The sequence below is a fragment of the Sturnira hondurensis genome, unplaced genomic scaffold (assembly GCF_014824575.4).
Source record: "Sturnira hondurensis isolate 20B ecotype Veracruz unplaced genomic scaffold, ASM1482457v3 Scaffold0006849, whole genome shotgun sequence".
Taxonomy (NCBI): Eukaryota; Metazoa; Chordata; class Mammalia; order Chiroptera; family Phyllostomidae; genus Sturnira; species Sturnira hondurensis.
In genome coordinates, this window is record NW_028079480.1 from 3,643,152 (window position 1) to 3,668,484 (window position 25,333).

General features: G+C 45.8%; 1 protein-coding gene across 32 annotated transcripts in view; it reads left to right on the top strand.

Annotated features, from left to right (window-relative positions):
* Positions 1-24,096, top strand: part of SORBS1 (sorbin and SH3 domain containing 1) — a 229,659-nt gene extending 205,563 nt beyond the window's left edge. For 23 of the 32 annotated variants that reach the window (XM_037050879.1, XM_037050884.1, XM_037050881.1 and 20 more), the window contains 3 exons: positions 14,546-14,604; positions 17,814-17,926; positions 20,760-24,096. In XM_037050879.1, the coding sequence (XP_036906774.1) occupies positions 14,546-14,604; positions 17,814-17,926; positions 20,760-20,827 (240 nt within the window). In that variant the 3' untranslated portion in view covers positions 20,828-24,096. Of the gene's footprint in view, positions 1-344; positions 1,119-13,781; positions 13,842-14,413; positions 14,605-17,813; positions 17,927-20,759 lie in introns of all 32 variants that reach the window. The other 9 variants (XM_037050870.1, XM_037050874.1, XM_037050875.1 and 6 more) reach the window with 3 other exon arrangements.
* Positions 24,097-25,333: the final 1,237 nt, after the last annotated feature.

Consider the following 25,333-nt stretch of genomic DNA (forward strand, 5'->3'; position numbering starts at 1 on the left):
TGGTCGGGTGGGGCAGGGTGGGGAGCTTCCAGTGTGTCCCTTTGAAAGTCCTGTTCTGCAAACCAGGCGGGCGCCATGTGTGGCTGCCCTGAAGGGAACCGGGACCCTTCCTCCCCTCCCTCTTGCTTCTTCCATCCACCCCCACCTGCACACATCACGCACACACACACCCACACCCCAGTTTCTCTCCAGCCTAAGCAGTTTCCTTTGGGGACACCAGAGTGTCCCACTCGTCTCCATTTCACCCCTCTCCGCATATCCCTTGTGATTATTCCCTTCCTTTCTTCTTTATGCTGACTCTATACCTTCTGCTTCTTTCTTTTGTTTTCCTTTCTCTTTTTAAGTTTCCCAGTCACAGCAAGCTCATCATACCAGCCCCCTCATCTCTGCCTCACTCCCACCGAGCTCTGTCCCCTGAGATGCAAGCTGTCACCTCTGAGTGGATCTCGCTGACCGTAGGGGTCCCAGGCAGGCGATCTCTGGCTCTGACTCCGCCCCTGCCTCCTCTGCCAGAGGCTTCTGTCTATCACACTGACCACCTTGCCTCGTTGGCAAGGCCTAGTCCCTCCCTGTCCTTCAGCCTCCCCCATTCAAGTTGGTCAGATCGTTCCACCCCACGCTCCATGGTTTCCCCACTGGCCCTTCCTGCCCCCAACAAAGCCTATTCTGTGGCACCAGGTGCCCAGGCCTCCCTTCCCATCAATGGCGACACTGGTACCCACATGCCGCCTTCAGGTTTCCAGCAGGACAGGTACTCCCAGCCGCTGCTTGGGAGCTCTGACAGTGTCATCTCGGAGCTTAGCAGTGCCTTTAACAGCCAAGGTAAGCGGCAGCCATGGCGAGAAGAAAGCAGACAGTATGAGAGGAAAGCAGAGAAGGAGGCAGGTGAGAGGTACCCTGGCGGACCCAAGATCTCTAAGAAGAGCTGCTTGAAACCGTCAGACGTGGTCAGGTGCCTGAGCACTGAACAGAGACCCTCAGAGCTCCAGAGCCCAGAGGAGAGCCAGCCCAGCAAGCCCCTGGGTAGCCCTTTTCCGGGAAGGGAGGCTGAGCAGACAGACCTGCGTAAAGGTGGCGAGCAGGCTGAACGGAAGGCTGCTCGGACTGGTGTGAGCCAGGTAGGCTGCAGCATGACGTGTGTGCCTGGCGTCTCAGGTGGCAGGGTGGGCCGGAGGTCTCACCCACGGTCCCTCGACAGAGGCCATGTGGATGCCAGGGAGACCCACTGCTTGTCTTGGGAACAAAAATACCACCCAGGAGGGAACAGAGGGGTCCCCGATTAAGGTGTTAGGCCTGGGGAAAGTCAGAGGCTAAAGACGGGCTCTGTTCTGGCATCTCGAGGTGATTCGAAAGCTACTCCCACTTCGGGTCCTCCCCCGCCTGCTGCAAAAGCCCCTGAGAAGGAAGGAAGGCCTTCCTCACGCCCCATTCATGCTTTGTAGACCATCTCAGTTTGCTCGGACTAACGCAGCTGAGAACACCAAGCTTCAGTTTAGCTCAGTGTGGTTCGATTTTGTGTGAGACGCACTCTGTTGCCATGGCCCGTGGCTCTCTGCCCGGCTCAGCTCCGTCGGGTCTTTGTCCTGTCTCGTGTCTGTGTGGGTGCACAGGGCCTTCGCTCACTGAGGAGCCAGTGTGTCTTGGTTCTGGGAGGAGCGTGCAGGCCGAGCACCGGGGCCCTCCCAGGTACAGGGTCCTTGAGTGGGCATGCCAGGTTTTTAGGTGAATCTTCTCTCTGAGACAGCTACAAAGACTTACAGTTTGGACCAAGGTGAACCCAGGGTTGGGAGGGGAGATGAATTTGTCAATTAGATCATGAGTCTAATTTAGTTAGGCTGTTTAATACCCCAAAAGTCAAAGACTTTGGCTACCTTCTCCAAAGGAGCTAGGTTTGAATGCCTGCCTACCTCCTAATGTCTAGGGACTTGGCAGTCACTCCCCCTTTCTGAACCTCAGTTTCCTGGTGTGTAAAATGGACATGATAACACCTGCCTCACAGAGGGGTTGGGAGGGTTTCCTGGAGTGACATGTGAGAAGTGCTAAGCCCAAGGGTTGGGAGTGAAGCAAGGCCAGCACTTTGTAAATGGAAGCTAGCCATGCTGGGTGATCTAGAGCTGCTTCTGGAACTAAGAACATTCTAGAATATCTTTAGAACCAGATGGAATTCTTGAAGATGTCTCTCCAAACCCTGTATTGTCTACTGTGTACAATGGCCACTGTAGGCTATCCTTGGTCTCAGACCCACAATCCCAGTTTCCCTTTAAAGTTTCATTTATTCACTCAACACATATTTATTCAGGACCTGTAGACACCAGCCTCTAGGGAGGCTACAGGGGGTCATTGCATCCCTGCCCTTGAGGAGCCTGAGTTCGTGTGAGTGGCGGGCACAGCAGTGTCAGACTGCAGTAAGGGAGGGGTGCTTGGAGCCCACAGAGGCCTGAAACACGTGTGGCCTGTGTGGGCTTCAAACAGGTGTGACAGGACCTCCAGCTCCAGCCTAACAACTGAGAGGGGGGATCGCTTGCTACGGGGAAGGAAGGTGTGGGACAGAGGTAACTAATCAGGCTTAGCCTCTCGCTAGCAAGCCACTTAACCTCCCCAGCCAGTTTTCTCCTGTGCTAGGCAGTCCCTCCCTCAAGGGGTAGTGGTAAGGATCAAATGAGGAGGTGCGGTGCCTGATGGGAGGGGGGCTTGGCAGGGAGGCTCCACAAAGGGGATTGTTGCTGCAGCTCCGAGCTGGGGCGGGGGTGGGCCAAGGGAAACAGCAATACCTGGGGAAGGCTTTGCCTGGCAGGTGCTCCTGGAATGTGTGTTCCAGGAGGAAGAAGAGGGTGTGTCCAGTTAAGGGAAGAATAGTTCGCTGGGGGGATGTGGTGAAGTGGCTCGTGGAAAAGAATTAAACGTTCCTGACCCAGGAACAGTTCTGTAAACGTTCCAAGTCAGTATGTGGTGGCCGGAGACCTTGTTATTGTCAGCAGTGAGTCATAAGGACCTGATTCCAGGACGCAGTGCGTACAGGAAGTGTGCGTGGTGCCGGAGCTCGGGGGGAGCTTAGGGGTGCACACTTCTCACTTCCTAAGAAGGGTAGGAGAGGAGGAGCTGGCCACACAGAAAGCCAGGCTTATTGAGAATGGTTTTTCTTCTCTTGGTGGGCCTCCAAGACCCCACATGTATCCCCTCTGGTCCCCTCCCTTTCTCCTGCTCTTCCAGCATAAGCCCCCTTCTCCGTGCAGGTGCCCAGGCCGTGGCCCAGATCTTGTTCCCTGTTGACAGTAGAGGGTTGTGAGAAAGGGCCTTGCGCCCACACATTTCCCGCCCAGCCCTCTTCGCTTTCCCCTCCTGTGCCTGGGAATAAGAGCCCTCAACTCGGGAGATGGGGTCCTTCCAAAGAAGCTTCCTACCTCTTGAGGCCGTCTTTGGGTAACAGAGCTAAAGATGGAGAGGACTTAAGTGACATCTGTTCTTTGGTGGCTTGTCAGGATGATGTGGCCTCAGGCTGAGTCACTTATCTAGATAAATGCATTCCAGGCCAGTTTGTATTATCAGGAAAACGGCTGGCCACTTGCTGTGGGGAGCCAAACCAAACGTTTGTATTTATTTTAGTTGTTGGGAAGCAGAGGGGATTTTACCTGAGAGCCTTAAAATAGCAGACATCCTGAGATGTTACAATCATTCACTCTCCCATTCAAGCCTCAAGGGCGTTCCAGGCACTGCCCAGTGCTGTGAGAGGTACAGAAGGGCCTCCTCCTGCTGCTCTCAGGAGAGCCACTCACTCACAGGCTCCGAAGCACCACGTGATTGGCCTGTTCGGACAGCAAGCCAGCCTTACCTTCCAAAGCCCCCCATGCTGTTTGCCCGGGTAATTGCCACCTGCCCTACACTTCTCCACTCCGATGATGACATCCTCCCACCCCTGCAAGGCCGGATAGAGGGCTCTGACTTTGCTTCCCCAGCCTTCTGCACCCCACCTAGGGGGACACGTCTTCGGCTCTTGGGTATTCACCCCTTTGCTTGCCCATGCCACAGTGAGTGTTAGCGCCCCAAAGTGAGAGACCAGGATACCTGACATATGGAAGGCACTCAGTGAATATTTGTTGAGTGAAAGAAAAGGTTAAAAAAATGATTGACCCCCAACTAAAGGAATTACATTCCATATGGAAGGCTCTCTATTGGGGAAATGGCATGTTCACAAATAATTATAATGCAGACAGAGGAGGAGAGTCACAAACAGCTCACTCTGAAAGTTCAGGATGGGGAGAAATAATAAGCAACAGGAGGAAGAAGGGGCCATCTGGAAAGACTTCATAAGAAAAGTGTATTTGACCTGGGGTTTAAAGAAAAAGAAGTTTTGCCCTAGCTGGTGTGGCTTGGTGGACTGAGTGCTGGCCTGTGAACTGAAAGATCATAGGTTCAATTCCCAGTCAGATGCCAGACATCGTCCCACACCTACCTAGGTTGCAGGCCAGGTCCCCAGTTGGGGGCATGTGAGAGGTGGTCAATGGATGTTTCTCTTGCACATTGATGTTTCTCCCCCTCACTTGAGAGGGAGAGACTGGAGCAGAGCCTGGAGGGGCTCGCTGGTGCCCTGGTGGGTATTCATCAGCACCTCCTAACAGTGTGTCCAATCAGCTTCCTCGCTGTCATGTTGACCTTGTGACTGTTGTCAGACTTACCTTTTTGGTGCTAAGTCCCGCTTTGCTGCTTCCCTTCTGCTTAGTGACCTGTCCTGTGCTCCTCGCCACTTCTTCTTGAAAGGGTTTGACTTCCCACTCCTTTGTAGCCTCTCCAGCTGATATCACACAGGGCCCATCACTCATGTTTTGGGGTGCATACTCTCTGAACAGCAGGAGGGGGTGAGTCAGGTGGGCGAGTGTCTAGGGGAAACCAAGGTCGAGTGGGAAGAGCGCTGTGCCGACAGGATGCCTCATTCTGGCTCACCTCTGCTGATACTGTTATGTGTCTCTGGGTGAGTCACTTCCCTTCTCCTGCAGCTTCCCAGTCTGTGAACAAAACATTCAGACAACAAAACTGACGTTCTTTTTACCTTTGATATTCTTGATTAGCTAAAATCCTGTGTGAATTTCAGTGGAAAGGGAAAAAAGGACAAATACCAAATATGGCATTTATTATAGACCTGCAGACTTTCTCAACTGAAAAGGGAAAATTTTCCCTTTTATTATTTGAGGGACAGCTTAATTAATTTGACAAGAACATACATACAAAAATGCTCAAGAGTTAAGAATCACCAATGAAGTGTTTGGATTTGGGTTTGGGGGACATAGTTTTGGCCAAGGAAGTTTAGACCCGTCAATCAAGAACATGAAGGGGAAGATCATGGTGGAAATCTTCATTGGCATCACCAAATATTTACTGAGCTCTTCCTTAAGATAGAAGCTCTGTCTTTGGACTGGCAGGTCCCTACAAGTAGGTAAGAGAGCCTCATAGAACTTCCGAATTAAAAAGAATCTTTGAACATCACCTACTTTGGTGACTTGAACCTTCTTCTGGATCACAGAACCTTTGAGAGTCTGAGGTCACCAGGGACTCAAGGCCAGCCTACATACTTTGCATCAAGCTTCAAGGGAGTCACACTTGAGTCTGCCAGAGATCCTCATGGTCCACCAGGTCAAGAGCTGCCAGTTTGTGATTTTAATGATGAGATGAGAAAGCCGAGGCCTGAAGAAAGCAACAACACTTCTGTGATGTCAGTTTGGTTCCTAAAGGGAAGGAAGCCAGTCAAACAATAAAATTTGAGGGTGTGAAGTTTAAAATAAAAATATTCAGGAAAGCGATGTGTCCTTAAAGCATCTGTCTGAGAAATGCAGAGCAAACTATTCTACAACCCTAGGAAAAGGAGAGGAAGGAGAGCTACCCAACTGCTGACAGAAAGACATGCTTTGGTGACTTGGAGGGAACATCCCTTACCACATGGGAACTAGGTTAGTTCCAGAAAGAGAAGAACAAAGGCATAGGCCTGATTGGAGCATGGAAGTCAGAACTGGAATGGAAAGCATGTGATGCACCTTGCAAGAACCAAAAGGAGATTTAAAATGTTGAGACACTCACTCACCCTGGCTGGTGTGGCTCAGTTGGTTGGAGCGTCGTCTTGTACCCCAGTCAGGGCACATGCCTAGGTTAAAGGTTCAGTCCCCTGTCAGGGCACAAGGAAGAGGCCACTGATCAACGTTTCTTTCTCTCTCCCTTCCCCTCTCTCTGAAATCAATAAATATATGTTAAAATGTTGAGGTACCCAACTTAGAATGGGAAACAACATTTTCCTTTGGCTCACTCAAGCAGGAAATCTCTAATACCAAGGGTACTTAACAGTCTACAGGATGGGGAGAGACAGTGGCTGCAGTTCTTATAAAAATAATCAGCATCTAAGGTAGGGAACTGAGACCCAAAGTTGAAGTGTCCCCCCCCCCCCCAAAAAAAGTGTTAGGAGAAATGGTCAATGGTAGACCCCCCGCCACTGCACAACACCAGAGGTCAGGGTACAGTGGAATACGCAGGACTTGGAGTCAGAGAAGCTGGGGTTCAAATCCTGGCTCTTCAGATTCCCAACTGAAGACATAGTGGGTCTTAGTTTAGTAAGATGAGTTCCATGTTGACGACCTTATTGAATTACTGTGAGGAGTAAATGAGATGTTGTGGAGACAAAAACACCTAGCACTGAGCATGCAATTAGAACTCAATTAATACCTGTTGTGTGATACTGATGTAACAGGGAAAAGAAGGAGAAGGAGTTTGCTTTACCCTCCTCACCCCATTCCACCCAAGAGAGGAACATGGGACAAGAAAGTAGATGACGGGAGACTCCTTCTACTTTGGGTTAGACAATTCCACAATGTAGCAAATTCAGATTTTTCACTCTGCCAATTTGTGCTCCTCCTTATTCCCTCCCACCTTGAGTACAACGCCATCATCTTGGAAAGCTTTTGGTTTCCTCATACTGGAAAACACACTTGCCATTACTCCTCTGCCTGTTTTAGGCCAGGAATGGGAGTCCATGTTCCAGACTGCGATGAGGTGACTGAGGAGCATTTGAGTGTTGCAATCAGGTTCAAATCGCAACAAAGCTAATGTGTATTCTCTAGAGTCATCTGCACGGAGATTAAGTCCAGGTAGTAAGCAGCTGAACTAATTGTTCTTGTTTTAATATTTAAGATGGGATACTTTTTCTCAATAAACTCAAGAGAACTCAATGGAATCAGAGACTAAAGGGTCATGTGGAAGTTACCTAGAGCCCAAACTCTGTAGCTTGAATCATTCTTGTCTTCCTGCTCCTCTGGCTGAGTTTGCCTATGGTGTTCCAGGAACTGTCGCCATTGGAGGCAACCCCTCACCTCCCACGCTGCCAGACCCCCCCTCTACATCGGGAGGCTACTGTCAAAAGCCCTCTGCCTGTTCTTCAGCAGGCAGTGAGTGGGGTGCTGTCTCCCTTCAGCCGGGTCAGCCCTGCCCAGTGCTAGTTCTCAATTCATCGGGTGCTCACACTCCAATCGTGGAACAGTAGAGCCAAAAAGACATTTCTGTAAATCTTGTCCAATACTCTTATTTTACCAAGAACTTGAAGTCCAAAGAAGTTAAGCATTTTGCTCAAAAGACAAATTAGTATCAGCAGATTTTCTCACTCCTAGTCCTGTGTCCACCCCGCCCCCACCCAGGAGGCCAGTGTAGGTCACCCAAAGTGGTTTGGGGTATAAGGAAATGGGAAGATGGGGAGCCTGAGATGAGTAGAAGAATGCCATTTCTGAGGGACTTGGGCATTAAGAGAGCAGGTATTTCCAGGAGGGTTCAGACCATGTTGAGGTTTAGTTCCTCCATCCTGTCCACATCTCCAGGACTTCCTGCTGTTCTTTAGCCTGTGGTCAGTTATTTTGGGCTTCGAGGCTTTGGCACACACCCAAAGCTGGAAGAGGTTGCTTGGTAACCACAGTAGCACCAGGTGTTTTGTGGGTCCTGGGGGATTAACAGGCCCCAGGGAGGCTGGGGTCAGATTTCTGAGGGACTTCTGTGGACTGATAAAAGGGCAACAGGACAACGGAGCAAGGACACATGCAGGCTTGCTCACTCAGGAAGAATGAAACAAGCACTCAGGGCCAAGAAAGGCCACTTGCGTGGATGTCTGCAAATATGGAAGAAAAGCAGTTTCTGTCAGCCACTATCACCTGTGTACTGTTGAGGGGAGAGGGGAGGGGAATGGGGGGGGGTGTTGAGCCAATTGCTGTTTTTCTAAATATTTGAAAAACTGCATTGCATCCCCGTGTCCAAAGTGTACTTAGCATGAGATAATACTCCCCTTATTCTTAACCCTGGATGAGGTCCTGGTGAGAATTTGTATCGACTTTTAAGCTAAATAAGAGCAGACAATGGGATCAGAGCAACAGTACTGAGTAGGAACATAATATGAACTACATTATGTAATTTAAAATTTTCTGATCGTAAATGGAACAGGTGAAATTAATTTTAATATATTTTATTTAACATAATACATCAGAGTAGTATCATTTTAACATATAATCAAGAATTACTAAGATATTTTACAGTCTTTATTTTGTACTACATTTTTTAAACCCAGTATAAATTTTTACGCTTACAGCGCATTTTATACTAGCCGCATCTAAAGTGCTCAGTAGATACACGTGGCTACTGGCAACCATACTGGATGGTATAGGTTTGGAGGAAGAGATATATAAAGCTGTACACAATAAGTGGGGTCAGGGAAAGAAAATAAAACTTAAGCCTAGAAGGGAAAAAAATGTGAGGATAAGCAACCTTCCGAGCAAAGGGTGAATCCCTGTGGCGGATGTTAACGGTTTCCATCTCCATTAAGAGCTCACCCCAGGCTACACCTCCCCGCCCCCCAAAAAAGCTTGTTTATATTTCAGTTATATGAGATGTTTGACTTGAGTCTAAGGAAGGTATTTCCAAGAGGGAGAACTGAATCTTAGCTAATAGGATAAGTGTTTATCTTGCCTTCTCTCTCACTAATAGGATAAATGTTTATCTTGTCTTCTTCCTTCATTAAGTAAGGAACCAAGCAAGTTGTCTCTAGCTCTCAGGGGTGAGTTTGTCCAGATGTGAAGGTCACGATGATGATTACCCTCTGGTCTGGATAGGACCTGAGACCGAGGAACGCTCTCAGTATTCCTTCCAGTACTGGGGACGGGTTAGTGATTGGACAATATCTATTAGCGCCCACTGTACCTTTTACATAACGAAAAGAAGTTTCACTGCCTGTCCTCAGGAAGAGGCAGAAGCTGGATGTTAATCGTTTGGTGGTACCAGCTATCTTGTCGTGACTGGAGAGGGAGGTGGTATCTGGTGATCGGACACTTGAGAGGCTCCGCACTCAGTGGCTTTGCCACCTCGTGCTAGTTTTCGGACTTCCCTCAGCTTTAACCTTTCATTCTCTGCCCTCCCCAAGTCAATGGGTTAGTACAAGAGTCAGATGAGGAAATGGACCTATGTATGCTTTGAAAGCTGATTTAGAATAAAAAAGTGCTTGATACAAGAAAGGAACAGTAAAATGTCAGTTCAGTCCTTCTTTCTGTATCTGATTCACTAAATCTCGTACATGCCAAATAGTTGCTAGTTGATCAATTCCAGTCACCGCTGTAGGATTAAGTTAATCGAAAGATGCTGAGAGGTTTCTGTAAACTGGAGATTCTGTTAAGAGATGGTCCACATTCTCTCTTGGTTCTTCATTTGACCTGAGGTCATTAGGCCACCAGCTGGAGTTTGGAGTTATTTTTATTTGTATGAGAACTTGTATTTCATGAGGTGTGACTCCTATCAGTCTTGGCCACAAAGAATCTCAGTGTCAGGTCATTGAGGTCCTCTGCAGTCTTGCTCCCCCAGAGTTGTTCTGTGGGCCAGCAGCGTGAACTTCACCAGATAGAAACGTGCAGTCTCAGGACACAGCCCAGATGTATCCCACAGCATCCTGCATTCAAGCAGCATCCCTGGGAATACCAGCACACATTAGAGTTTGAGAAGCACTACCAACTAGCGATAGTCAGCACGGCCTCACCTGGAACAGCTGTTGGGACCCCTTCTATGGTTGGACAGCTCTTAACTTTTAGAAAGTTTCTCTTTGAAACTGGAGAAGTCTGCTCTCTTCCTTCAACTACCTTAGATGAGGAAGGAGGAGGCTCCTTCAGGGCTGCAGGGGCTGTGGGAGCCCTGACCATGCTCACAGCAGCCATTCTGTCTCCTGGGTCCCTCTCTTCTGAGCTTCTGCCTCGGGCAAATTCCCTTTTCTGTGAACCATTTTCCCACTTCCCTGATCTTTGACAAAACAACTCTAGTTGCACTATAGTACAGTAATTTAAAGATCCTTTTGGCAGCCAGCATTCTTCTGAATCAAGATTATATATAAGCCAAGCAGTATTAGGATAAAACACCATTTTCTCAAGTTCATAAACATAGATTGACCAATCGGCCAGAATTTGCCCCAGAAGGCTGTTTCCGGAATGGAGGCCTACCTCGCCCACACCATAGTACCAGACAGAGTGCACCCCCCACACACCAGAATGCACCTTAATTCCTGACAACCATTCTAAGTTGTAACCTGGGACCACAGTTCTTCCAGACGGAGTTCTGTGATGCACACAAAGCAGAAGGCACCTCCATTCCTGAGGACTGTTCTGAGTCATAACCCAGATTTGACTGAAAATGAAGGTGAGGGGGAGTGCTGAGAATCAGAGGAGAGTCCCCACGTGAAGTCACTTTGGCAGCTGCTAGGGAGTCTCAAACTCTGCACCCTAAGGCCCCCCAGGCAATTCAGGCAGCCAACATGACTCCCAACCCCAAAATCCAGACTTACCAGAGAGTCCTGAAAGTATCCCACAAGAGTCACCAGAGAATGAAACCAGAAAAATCAGTGTTCGTGCTGCCTGTCACTATCAGAATCACTAAGTAGAGACGAGGATTGAATCTTTATGGGCACTTTATTCAGATGCTGGCAATCTGAGAAGATGGCAGCTTACATTCCCTCAAGAACCTGGTCGGTGGGAAATGGAGACAACTATACTTGAACAACAATAAAAAAGAAAAAAAAACATCTTAACATCTTATCTCAAGCCAACCTCTTTAATAGGACTAAAGAAAGGAAAGGTAAGGGGTTTAGAAAAAGTTTAGTCAGGTAAGAGTTGCAGTCCATGGCAATTTTGCTACTATTTCTTTATCTGTTGATTGACAATTCAATGGCTCAGATACTGTCTTCATCATTTGCAGACCCTCTGGGGTACAAAGGTTGAATTGCTTGTCCTGGAGTTTGATAGGTCATTCCAGTTCCTGGAATAACTGTTTTTCACCTGTGTTAATCACGTAAGCTATCAACTATGACTAAAGCTAAAATCTTTCTATCACCTTCTCTTAAATCAAAATCTGCCTGGATGCAGCATTATTTACAATCGCCAAGATATGGAAGCAGCCCAAGTGTCCATCAGTAGATGAATAGATAAAACAACTATGAGACATTCACAAAATGGAATACTGCTCAGCCATTAAAAAAAAGAAGAAGAAGAGCCCTGGCTGGTGTAGCTCAGTGGATTGAGCGCGGGCCTGCGAACCAGAGGATCATGGTTCGATTCCCAGTCAGGGCACATGCCTGGGTTGCAGGCCAACTCCCAGCAGGGGACCCCTGAAAGGCAACCATACATTGATATTTCTTTCTGTCTCCTTCCCCTCTAAAGATAAGTAAATAAAATCTTAAAAAAAAACCTGAAAAAAAAAGAAGAAAACTTGACCCTTTGTGACAACATGGATGGACCTGGAAAACATTATGCTAAGTGAAATAAGCCAGTTAGAGAACAAATAACATACGATTTCTTTTACATGTGGAATCTAATGAACAAACTGAATTAATAATCAAACAGAGACAGACTCATAGATAGAGAGTATTGTGGGGGTGGTGGTAAGGGGGTAGAAGGATGGAGCAACAAGGAAAAAGTACCTATGGCCATGGACAACGGTGTGGGGATTACAGTAGGGAGGAGTATAAGGGGGTTGAATGGTAATGGAAAGGATAGAATAAAAGATTTTTTTTTAATCTGCCTGGAGCTATCACCCACTCAGGGTGCCCAGAATAAGTTTCATTCTAGGTGCTTGGAAATGTCATTACTTTCCTTTGTTACACAGAAGTCTGATCCAGAGGATGGACAGGGGGTGAATGGCACTATGCAAAGTCAGCTATGCCGGCCTTTGGTCACCTGCCAAAGGCCGGCAGGTCCTGAGACATTGCAAAAGGAGCTCGAAATGGCTTCTTCCAGTTCCTTCTCTTCCTTCACTCCTGTCAAACTCCAGGGGGCTGGTTTAAGTGACAAAAGTTTGGAGAACTTGAAGAGGTTTCCCTCAAGGACCAGAGTGTAGAAGTGGTATCTGGGGTGGACACAGGACGTACAGGGCATGCATGATGAAAGGCAACGTCATTTACAGTGGTGAAGACCAGGCAGGGGTGGTGTGGTGATGTGGAAAGACAGCCTAACAGCCTTGCCTCTCCCAGCTGTGTGACACCGGGGAATGCACAAAACCCTTCTGAGCATCAGCTCCCTGGATTCTGAAAGAAAACAGGATTGATAGACCCTGTCCTGCCAATCTCCAGCATTTTTGTGAAACTCAGTGGAGATAATGTCCGTGAGCACACTTGATAATGTGGGAAATGGTCCAAGAAGGAAGGGGAAGTTTTGATGAGATAGTAGAGGAATCCAGGAAACAAGTGTACCCCTAACTTAACTGTGTGGTATCAGGGGAGGCTGTCACCCTCTCTGGGCATCTTTGTGAAAGAAGTGAGTTACACACAAAAGACCTCTGAGTGCCCTTCTAGAAGGGCGTGGAGTCACTGAGGCTCGTTGCTATGATTGTGGGCTGCCCGGAGGATTTCTCCAGGGACGGCTCTCCCAATGTTTACTTAGGGAGACTTCCTACGGCTTGGAATTGAATCTGTTTTGAGGGAAATGATTTCAAACATTCACTCAGTGAAGGCCTGGCCTCTGCTGTGGGAGATGCCCTTAAAAGATGGGTGGTGGGTCGTGATCGCACCTGTGCCTCCCTGTCAGCATGTGGCACCTGAGCTGGTGGGTGGTGAGTGATGGCTTTGTTTCTGCAGCTGTGTCAGGACACTGGTTTCTGGAAGCAAGCTTGGCTCTGTGAGCTTTCTGAACTCCTCTTGTGCCCAGCTGGTGTGTGTGTGTGTGTGTGTCATGTGTAGATTTCCCAGGGGACAGTCTTTTCAATACTTTAAATATTACCAAGGAGCTTTTCGAAAGCACTACTCTCCTTTTCAGTTTTTGTGAGTACCAAAATATGGCATACCTGATAGTTTTATGAGCCTGCTTAGCCAGAGGAGGCTCCCAGTCAACCAGATAACCAAAACTGGCTCTTGGTCCAGCAGCCCATCCGTAGATGCTTCCCAGCTGATACTGAGGGGACCAGTGCCTATGGCTGCAGAGGGACACAGCTGTTCCTTAACACAGCCCCTCCGGGTCTCTTTCCCACCACTCCGGGGACCCTGTGTTATTCATTTGCACCTCACAGCAACCATGTTTCCAACTTCCCATTTCATTGCCTGGATACTTGCTTCTAACTCTGTACATTGCATTTTCTCCTGTGCACCCACTGTGTTGTCGCGGAAACTCGGCGGCGTAGGCCGCGAGTATCTGGTGTCATCAAGTGTGATGGTGTGGTACATGTATTTGCTCATGCTTTTATTTTGGTTTCTTTCCAATGTGACATCTGCTAAAATGTCTCCCTTATAATTTGCTTGGTGATCACAGCCTTCTCATCATTCATTGAGAGCAGGACCTGATCTCACAGAATCTGAAAAGAGCTATGTGGTAAGATGCCTGTTGAATAAGACTGTAGCTTTTCTAAAGAGAATCCTTACTGACTTCTAGAGTCTTGACTGAAGTAATGCTTGGTTAACTCACCAAGCCATTATTTATAAGAATTTTGTGGCTATTGCAGTAGAGAGAGATGGTAAGCCACCCCTTCCCCTCTCAAAAACACAGGGGAATTCAGAGATGATAATTCTACTCTGCCTACATGTGGGATTAAATGAATGTTCTTAGTGCATGATTGGGGATACATACTTGCATTTCTATCCTGAAATTATTCTGTTTATAACAGTTACTCACTAATTACAACCTTTTATGCTACTACCTTTTTTTTAATATCCATACTAAATTCCGAATTCTGTATCTTACCTGTTTTTCCATGCTTACACCTGGACCCTCCTGCACTCCACTGCTGGGATCTATTTTTTTAACCTGGATCTTCAACTCTGTTGTTTCCCTGGACTTATGTGCTTCGTCTGGAATGTTCCATCTCTTCCTCTCTTTCTTTTTTTGTCCCCATGTTGACTGTTTTATCTGCTGGGGTTTCTGGATATCTCGGGGCCACCTCACAGGAAGCAGTTTGCAATGAGATCATAAACATTGCCGAAAAATCTGTTCATTACTGCAGCACTGTTTCTCATCCCCTTGACTTTCATCACAAGGTATCCCCTTCTGACAATAAATCATCTTTAATCATTTCTCAGCAACCTCAAGCCCAGCAGCGAAGAGTCACTCCAGACAGGAGCCAAGCCTCACAAGATTTGTAAGTACACCTTGCAAACTTCAATTCTCACGTTTTAGTAGACAGTTGGGCTTAGAAAGTGGTTCACTGACTGACTGTGGGGAATGAGTGAATCACTCCCAGCTTCTCTGAGAATGCCATGTGTTCCATCAGCCAGTTTGAGAACAGGTGGCCGGGAAATGAAGGAGGTCATGGCCTACTGGGAGCAAGAGACGGGGAAAGAGCAAACTGCTACCCAAGTGCAAATGGGAGCTGTGCTGACTGGTTTCACTCCTAGTGGGAATGTAGAGGAAGGAGTGGTTAGTTCTGACTGGAGCTGAATGAATAGAGTTTATCCATTCATTAGAAAAAAATATTGCCCTGACAAGTGTAGCTCAGTTGGTTAGAGTGTCTTCCTGTGACCAGAAGGTCGCTGGTTCGATTCCCGGTCAGGGTACATGCCCAGGTTGTAGGCCCGATCCACAGTTGGGGTGCATACAGGAGGCAGCTGATCGTATTTCTCTCTAGCATGATGTTTCTTTATCTCTCCTCATCCCCCTCTCTCTTGAATGAGAATAAAATAAACCATTAACAACACAAAAATTAAAATTATTGGCTGTCTCCTATGTTTTAAGCCCAAAGGCATTAACTCCATTCATAGAGGAAGGAGGTTTGGAATAAGCATTGAAAAACCAATTGGATTGAGAGCTAGAATAGGGATCTTTCTAGATGAGGACACCACATGTGCAAAGGTGGAGTGTTAGGACAACTTCAAAAATGCCCATGTGGCCACTGGATACAGTTCATGGAGAAAACAGCGACGACACTCAAGAAGTAGGTTGGGACCAGACTGTGGAATCCATCACGCTACTGAAATAAGTGTGGAATTTATTCTGCAGGCACTCAGGAGCCACTAGAGGGTTTTGAAACGAGGAGCATGTTGATTATGTTTTGTTTTGGGGAGATAACTCTGGTAATAGAGTATAAGGTGGATTTCAGAGACGAGGGACAAAGACATTGGTTGGAAAATATAATCCAGCCAAGAAGTGATGAGGGCCTTAGCTAGGACAGAGTGGGTACTTTATGACCATGGACACAAGATTACCCAAAGAGATTCAAGGTAAAGTTTGAAGGGAGATGAGGGTAGATCCTTGGAGAACCAGTTTTTAAGGCAACAGAGGTAGCAGCAAAGGAGACGGAGAAGGATCAACAAGGGATTCGGGAGAGGGTCTGGGGGCAATCACTTGCGCATAACAGCATGAGCGTGTTCGGAGAGGCCAAGGAAGGTGGAAAGTAAGAAGTGTCCTCCACAGGTGGGGGCAGGGTTGGGAGTGTAAGACAAAACTGTACTTGAACAATAATTAAACAAATCTAAATAAAATTTAAAAAAAGAAGTATCTTCCAGGTGCTCTGTTTGGCAACTAGAAAAATCACTGGTGACCTTGGAGACAGCAGTGTTAGTTGTGTTAGTTGTGTTAGTTGTGTTAGCAGTGTTAGGGCCGATGAGTCAGTTTGGTGGTGAGTGAAAGGGCTATAGATTGAGGGAGGAGCAGACACAGAGGAGGTATCTTTAGGGTACAGAGACTTCAGTATATTTGCACCAGAGGAGGAGGGGTCGACAGAGTCCAAAGATGTGAGAGAAGACTGAAGTTAAGGAAACAGCCTAGGGGAGGGAGTTCAACGTAGCCAGAAGGGACCTTTCCTCACACATGGGCACAGAGGCAGGAGGGAAGGGGTATAGAGACTTAAACCTGAAGGGGAGGAAAGTTAAAGTGATGCCCACAGCAGTGTCCTCTCAGGAAATGGGGAGAGGAAAGCGCCCTCTGCAGCGGAAGTGGCAGAGGAGGTGGGCACACCCAATGGAACAGGGTCCTAGCAGCATGCAGCCCGTTCAAAACTAGAGCTGCCTGGGCGACCCAAGCAGCAGGGTGAGGGGACTTTTCTCCAGCCAGGGTCCATAGTCTGGGGGTGAGAACAGAGGAGTGGGAATTAGGAATTGCTTTCCAGAGCTGAGCCTAGCAAAGCAGCCCAGTGCAAGTCAGGGGGATAAGGCATTCCAGGGAGTCCAGGTTGGGTGGGGAGACAGCAGGCAAACACAGAAACATCAGAATGTGTTCATTTACCGACTGGAAATCTCCCTGCCTCTCTTAATCCCTCTTTAGAGGCCTTCCTCTGGCAGACAGATCCATCTACCAAAGCATCAGCACATTTGGACAAATACATAAAGTTAAATTGTGCCTTTGGTTTTAACAGAGGAGAATGAACCCCTTGTTTCTGGGAACTGGCTCCACTTACTCGTATCTAGTCTGTCTTGCCCACATTGGGAATCCCTGGCATCTGCTGAAATGGTAGATGTTTGGCTCATTTGCAGAGTTTTGCCTGCTACTGTTGTGTTTCAAAATAGTGAGTAAACAGAATTGTGAACTAGTGCGTAGTGGATGCTTCTGAGGTATTTGTAAAAGGAACAGGTAGAAACAAAGCTTCCCCCCCCCCCCGCCCCGCCCCCNCCCCCCGTTGCCAAAGCAGGTATCAGATTTCACCACCTGTGGTCCATCTTTCTCCAGTGGCTGTTGTTAGAACAAGCAGAATAGCACACACCAAGTTGCCTTAGGCCAACTACCAAGCAAATAAAAATCTTAACTCCCAAATTTGAGGGATAGAAAAAAAGCTTTCAAGAGTTTCAGGAAAAGGACATTCATACTTAATAGCAATGAATGAAGTGCATGTTGGTGTGTTAAGAAACTCAAGGTAGTTTTTCTGAATGCTGTGGTAATTGGAATATGTTTATGTGTTTCCATTTAAATATGACCATTTTATAATATATGACAATTGTCTTGGACTCTCCGGCATAAATGACCAGAATATAGTGTCTTTCTCTGGACCTAAGTAACTTGTGATTGTTCTTGACAATCTACACAAATTATCCTACATCAAGAATAAGCCTTGGTTAACTTTAAAGGGGGCAGGCACCTAGACAAAGTTGTTGGTTATGGTAACCAATGGAAACTAAGTAAAAAGACTGATCATCACTTGCTTGTCAGCAGTTTTCCATCCCTGTCCTCCTTAATTTATTATGATATGTTGAGTGGATCTCCCCCAATGTTAAGTCGTTGGAGAGATAGCCAATACAATATTTTTATCTCTGCTGATGAGTAAGAAACACTACCTAAATGTTGATTTAACTGACATCACTTTTAAAATTCCTTATTTAACCCTACTAGCCCCTTATTATTCGTTTTTCTCGTTTATAGATTTAGCTACCAAGCATTATATAGCTATATACCACAGAACGATGATGAGTTGGAACTCCGAGATGGAGATATTGTTGATGTCATGGAAAAATGTGACGACGGGTGGTTCGTTGGTGAGTGATCTCATCACACTTTTCTTACCAGCTGTGTTTCGAAGGAATGACCAGGGGTGACGAGCTGTGCAGACAGCAATGTTCTCTGCATGGAAAGAAGAGCTGCTCAGTTCCCGTAGCACCTTTCGGAAGGCCGGGCCACCAGGTTATGTTTGCTCTCAAGACCGTGTGGGTGGCAGTAATGTTGGGCCTAAAGACCCAATGTGCCAATATCAAGTGCATGGAAGGGCAGTTGTCAAATTCATGGATTATGTTTGTATTTCTGGTGGGCATGTATCTGTTCTACATTTGGAAATTTAATTTTTTTTAAATCTCATTTATGAAACAACACAGGAAAACTTGACCAAGGTTCGGTCTGTACCATGAAACTCAAGCATATGTTAGACATTCTAAAGATCTTATTTACTCCAGCCTTCTTATAACTTGAATCAAAGCAGTCTTCTTAAATAGAAGGAAGGACTCACCTTTTGAAAACAGGGGAGGGAAAGAGCAACATTATTGAGATTCTGTTATAAAGCAGATACTTGCTTGATAAACTTTCTTATTGACTTTCATTCAACAAACAGCCTGTAAGCCAAGAATTATCCTCATTTCACAGATTCAAAAACTGAGGCTCAAAGAGATTAACTAACTAGCCCCATGTCACCCATGTAGCAAATAGTGAGGCCGGTATTTGAACCAAGGCTCATCTCTCCACAAGCCTCTGTTCTTTCTGCTCAGATATGAATGTGATGTTGGGAGCCACTGGCTCACCTTTTGCCTCAGTTTTCCCCTTTACAAATGGCTTTACCTTTATCTTCTTTCCAAAGACTAGCTCTTTCCTGATCTTGCTGGAAAAGCTTTGCTAAAGGCAAAGTAATTTCAGGGTTGAGGTAATAAGAACAGCAAGGTTGCAGCATGAGTGGGAAGCCAGGAAGATCTGCACCAGCCTCTTTAGAAAGCCGCCCCATCCTCCCAAGGCCCCCAGAAGCCCACAGCCCTTGCTACCTTAAGTTGTTGTGTGCAGAAGGAAACCAGATCTGAGAAGTCAACAATAGTGTACTGCAGTGATTTTTCAACTGGTGTGTCACAAGAATTCCTAAAACATGCAATATCTGACTATTTAAAAATGGGGCAGCAACCTCTCTTTCCTTACACTGTCAAATAAAAAAAATGACAATAGCCAACACGATAGTGGTCCAGTGTGAATAAATCAAAAGTTTACCTATTTTTGTCAGGTTGGCAAAATATATATCTTTTGGTGTGCTGCACAATTTTAGTAATTAGTTTGTGTGTGCCATGAGATGAAAAAGGTTGGAAATTGCAGGTCTAGTGCAATGCAGTCCAATTGAGACGCAATACAAGCCATGTAGGAAATGTGAAGTTTCCTGGAAGCCATGTTGAAAAAGTAAAATGAAACCAGTGAAATTAATTATCATATGTTTTATTAAACACAATGCATTCAAAATAGTATCATTTGAACATATAATCAGAATTTGAAAATTGATATTTTATGTAAAATATTATTTTACATAATATTTTATGTAAATAAAATAAAATATGTAAAGTATTTTACATATTTTATATAAAATAATGTAAATATTTTACATTCTTTTTCTCATACTAAGTTTTAGAAATGCAATAAATATTGACTGTTACAGTGTAGCTCAGCTCAGAATGGCCATTTTTCAGGTGCCGTAGATGTGTGGATGCGGGTGGCCAGGATACTAGAATACAGCTCTTGTATATATTAGCTGTTACCCTCTTCCACCAGCATTTACATTTTTACAAGATCTTGGGGTGGGTGAGGGGCCTTCTCTAACGGGGTGTACCCAGCAGCTTGGTAAAGGAAATATTTCAGATTCCACAATTCCTCAAACACTTCAAAACGTAACTTAATATTCAGACTAAGAATAAAGTAACCCAGCAGAGTTCTTCTCACCCGTAAGGAACGGCGCTAACCAGCTATCTGAGCACATCCCTGGGCCCTCCTGTCTCAGCTCCCTGCGTCCTCCTTGACCACCCCCACATGCTGAGGGGTTTAAACAGTTATTTTAGATGTCTTTAGGTGTCTTCTTTCACTTCGGGCAACAGCTCCGACCTACTGGTAGTGGCCGCTTGAAATTGAAATGTGTTCAGCAGGTTTCTGAAGTTCTATCCAAGCCAGGTGGGAGAAGGAAGCAGTGATCAAATTGTGGTATCTGTTAATGAGAGGGTAATGAGAACACAATATAACACACACGTGCATACACACACCCACACAGTGCCAGCTCTCCAGAGAGACCTCCAAGAGCAGGAACTGGATTAGGAATCCTGCAGTTCTGGATCTGGAGCAGCACAGGAAGGGCTTTGTTCCCAAGTAGCTTAGTGTTCCTGGCTCAACGGAAACCCTAATAAAGTTGATAGCAAAGACAGGGAGTCAATTTAGGACTTAGGAAGGCTTAGGAGAGGAATTTCCTTTTGATGTGTGGTCATAACCAGTGGACTTTTAGAAATCCTAGAGTTTAGAGGATGAATGTGTGCATTCTTCCAAAATGGAGAAGTATTAGAAAATGGTGGGATGGGAGTTGGAAGACCTGGGATCCAAGTCTGTCCGCGATGCTTACTGAGCTATGGGACTTCAGCAGTGTCACTTAAGTGCTCTGGGAAATGCCCATTTAAAAAAAAAAAGGAGTATTAAAAATGCCTGCCTTGCTTACCACCCAGCATTATTTTGCAGCCTAAATGAGATAAGGGAAAGTGCTTTGGAAAACTATACGCAGTACTACAAGCTTCAGGAGTGTTATGAGGGGCTGTCTTTGAACTCATGTGGGCTAGTCTTCTCATTGTGCCTACGTGTGTTTTTTTTTTATAGGTACTTCAAGAAGGACAAGACAGTTTGGTACTTTTCCAGGCAACTATGTAAAGCCTTTGTATCTCTAAGAAGACTGAAAACCACAGAGATGATTTTTATTGGAGGATGAAGCATAATTCATGAACCAGTCTCTTTATTTAAAAGTTGAGTCAGTAGGAAAAGTAATGCAGTGGATAAAGTAAGAAGCAAAAGAGAGGGACAGAGAAGTGTGTTGTGTTTAAAACTGGAGCCTGTCTAAGCTTACTGTGTGTATCAGACAGGCCAGAACCATGCGCTGAGCAGAAAGGAATGAGGCAAATCTGTATTTACTTAGCCGCTCTGGGAGCCGCTCCAGCCACCCCCCCCTGCCCCCCATTTTAGGTAATCTGACCTGTAGCCCAGTCTGGGTGCGGTTAGGCCAGAATTGCCTCCAGCTGCTGCACCTTTGACCAGCTCCATCTATCTCTAAGGGGTCTCAGCGCTTAGCTGGAATCAGCCCTCAGAGTGCCAGGCAGCTTCCCAGCCATTCTCCAAAGGCTCCACACAGATCCTAGTCCCACTCCTCAGCACTCAGAGCCCTCTGGTCCCCCAACACTGCTGGAGATCTGTCTGGGCTGCCGAGGCCCCCAAACTCCTGAAGACCGAGACCCTCACTGGACCTGCTGAAGTTTCTGGAGCAATGTGAGGCAAAACTTAGGCACCCTGTGCGTCTGGCCTGCATGTGGCATTGCCACTGACACCCCTGGTGTTCAGACAGAAAAGCACACAAGGTTTGCCTGTGGGAGCTGGTGGCCAGGCAGATAGTTAAATGTCTATGTCCGAGTGACTTCAGTCAAGAAGCCCTGTTAGCTCTTGAGGTCACGGGCAGTGTGCTCCTTTCCCATAGTGCTGGCATTCACAAACGGCCACTTTCAGGGCAGCGGTTTCATTTATCAATGCCATTGCTAACCCCTCTTTTTTGGATTGTTTTTGGCCAGGCAGTTTGAGGTTGATAGGCCTGTTCTCAGAGAAGCAAGGATGGCAGTGTTCAGTGACTCATTTAACACACACTGATGCCTGCTGGATGCCCGGGCCGCCGATGAGCAAGGCGTGCTCCAAGCCGAGAAGGAACTCACCATGCCTCCATTTTTACTCCCATAGGAGTTCAGAGGCCACTCAAAATGTAGTTACCCATGGGTATGAATCCTGCTGCACCCCAAAGAGGCTTCTCTTTGGAGCAGAGGTGCAGATGAGGTGGCCCCAGGTGTGAGGAAGCAATTCTGCCACTCCAGGAGGTCAGATCCAAGCTGCGGCCCCTGCAACACCTGGCATGTTCAGTCACAACTCTACCCAGTTTAAGGATGTTTCTTGGCTTCTTTGTTACACCCCTTGGAGAATGGAAGATAGAAATGGCCCATTCCCTGCCTGTTGGAAATGCAGAGGTGACTGGGGAGACAGATACACACAAAAAATAACCCAGAGAGATTGTGATAGGTACTGAGAAGGATGGGAGAGAGGAAAAGGTAAACTTTCCCTGGAGGGATCCTAGAAACCATTGTCACATTCTGTGTCCATTAGCTCACTGTTGAATAACTAGGATGCTGGAAGGACCTTTGCCCGAGGGTACTTTATGGCTGAAAATACTTGGAACCGTTTCCAGACTCTTCACACTCTCACTCGCCCCACAAACACTTCTGTGGTCACAAATAGGAATAGCAATTCCAAGTGCTAGGATGTGTACAGGAATCCTGGCTCTTGGCATATAGCTCAGAATTGTTACTGGACTGTTGTCCCAAAGTCTGGGGTCTCTATAACTAGGCAAAGTTTGTCTATAGTGTCCCTGCCTCAGCTTCTGTCTCCATTATTCATCGTAGGAACCCATCAGGCAGCCACAGTACCCTCACTTCTCTCCCTATCCTCTTTGTAAATCTTGCTGGCCGACTTCTTCACACTAAAGTGTAAATAGCTGATGTGAGGAATGTGTTACCTATTCCCAATAACTAGAGCAGAGCCTTAATCACAAAGGAAAAGATTGTGGCACTAATGGTTGGAGTGAGGTGGGGGTGCAGGTTAGCTGGAGGAGCTTCCTGGATAGAAGTTCCTTAAATAAGACTAATTGCTTTGGAAGGTCCACTCCACCTTCCCAGGACACTGTGTTTTTGACTTGGAGGGAATATAGTACAAGTGTGTATGCACATGCATTTGCACAGCAACATTTCACCCATTTTGAAATGTAATTCTTATATTGGCTGATGTGTTTCCTGGTCTTTCTTAGATGCAAACCATTAATACCATGATTTTATCTAATAGGTTTTTGAGGGATGCTTCCTGATTAAGTAGGTAATTTTGAACACCTCTTTAAATACAGCTAGAAAATAAAACCAATTTGTAAAGCCACATTGGCATATGATGCCAGCCTCACGCATTTGTATATCTCCAGAAACTCAGATATGCCTCACTAATTTGCCCGTCTTGAATAAAATCATATGGTAACATTTGCATCAAACTGCAGCTTCCTATGTGTGATAAAACAAGGAACAGAGGTTTCCAATGGCTCTTTTATCTTCAGACATTTAGTAATATAAAATACCTATTTTTATGCTGAGATGTTTATACAGGTTTATTAATAGCAAGTGCAACGAACTGGCGGCATGCCTTGCAAACAGTTTTGATATATTAGCCATGCTTCTGGGTAAAGGCAAGCCCCAAACTACTTCTCTTTTGCAGTCTCTCTGGAATCAGTAAAAGAAGAAAATCATATGCTTAAGTGGGACTGTAAATATGTATATTTAACTTTGTATAGCCCATGTACCTACTTTGTATAGAAAAATAATTTTAAAAATTTGAACTGAAGGGTAGTAAAATAAGGAAGTCATGGAGGTTTTTTTGCATTTTTATTTAAATGAAGGAATTACAAATAACTCACCGGCAGATTTTTAGCACAAGTATAGCCATTGTAAAGTGTTAAAATTTTAAGTAAATAATCATTATTTCCAGAAAAGAAGGTAACTGCAATCTCAGTTACAGTTTCTTTCTTTTTCTTTTTCTTCCTTTCTTTTTTTTTGTTTGTTTTGAGGTTCTTGGTTTGTTTGTGGGTTTTTTTGGCAGTTCTATTTATCTGAAGTAGTTTTAAGTCCTATTGCTAGAATAGGTTACTACAAAAAAGATTATATTCTGAAAGAAAAATACCTGACGTTATATATAACCAATTAATTTAAAGTTTTGCCATTTAAATTACACACCAGGAACATGTACCATGCAGACACAGGTTTTTCTGTTCATTTACTTTTCTTTATTGCAGTGGATTGATTTGATAAATAGAGGTGTTGAATTACTACAGTTGCTGTACATATTATTTAATAAACTTTATTCAGAATCATCTGGTATCTGTTTGTTCTTGCCATTCATTGTTTCCTTCCTTTCCCAAGCTTCCTAAAGGAGATTTTAATTAGTCACTGCTTCAGTTTCTCATACTGTCCTTTTTCATTCTTGCCATGTGGCTTGCACCTTACTCTTTGCAGACTCCACTTCTTACCTTATCTTTTCTCAGTAAGTGAACTCCAAGACCCTCTTTGAATTGTTGTTCACCATTTCACCATTCTTTCTATATGTGTTTATTTGTTGTGATTACAAAAATAATGCATACATCTTTAAAGGCAAAATCACAACATGATAAAATATATATAGTGGGTACACACCGCATTATACACATACATGAAAAATGTGTAGAATTTGCTCCACACCACAAGTATATAGGAAATGACACCACAATTGGTTTTTCCACATCAAATTAAACCCGGCTATGAGCCTTCTCCTGCTCTGGTGGGCGGAAATGCAGTCTGTGTTTTTCCCCTTCCCAGCCCAAGTGTGTCAGGGCTGTGGCACTAAGCATCCAGCCTCCCCTGGTACCCCATGGTTAAGATCACCCCTGGGGCCCGCTGCGCACAGGGCATGGGTCTGTCCCATAACAAAACCCAAAACCTAGCCCTCTGTCCCCTGGTTCTTTCTCTGCCTCCTTCAGCTCAGCAGCAGTTCACACTGCCACCTGTTTGGGGTGACTCAGTGGACTTCCCTCAGTGAGCTTAGGCTTCAAACAGTCCAGGGAGAAGGATCGTTTTCCAGAAGTATGACAGCCCCAATATGGGGCCCTGAGTCACAGGCACTGCTTTCTTCCATGCTCTCCTTCTCATCCAACCGATCCATTAGCTGTACCTTCAAAATACATCTGAGCCCTGGTCAGTGTGGTTCATTGGGTTGGAGGGTTCTCCCGTAAACCAAAAAGTCGAGGTTTGATTCCAGTCAGGGCACATACTGAGGTTGTGCGTTTTGTTCCCTGCTCGGGCTCTTACAGGAGGAAGCCAATAGGTATTTCTTTCACATTGATTTCTCTCTCTCTCATCAATACATTTTAATTTTTAAAAATATTTATTTTTAAGATTTTATTCATTTATCTTTAGAGGGAAAGGGAAGGAGAGAAATATCAATGTGTGGTTGCCGCTTGTGAGTCCCCTGCTGGGAACTGGTCTGCAACCCAGGCATGTGCCCTGACTGGGAATTGAACCACGATCATGTGGTTCACAGGCCCGCACTCAATCCACTGAGCTACACCAGCCAGG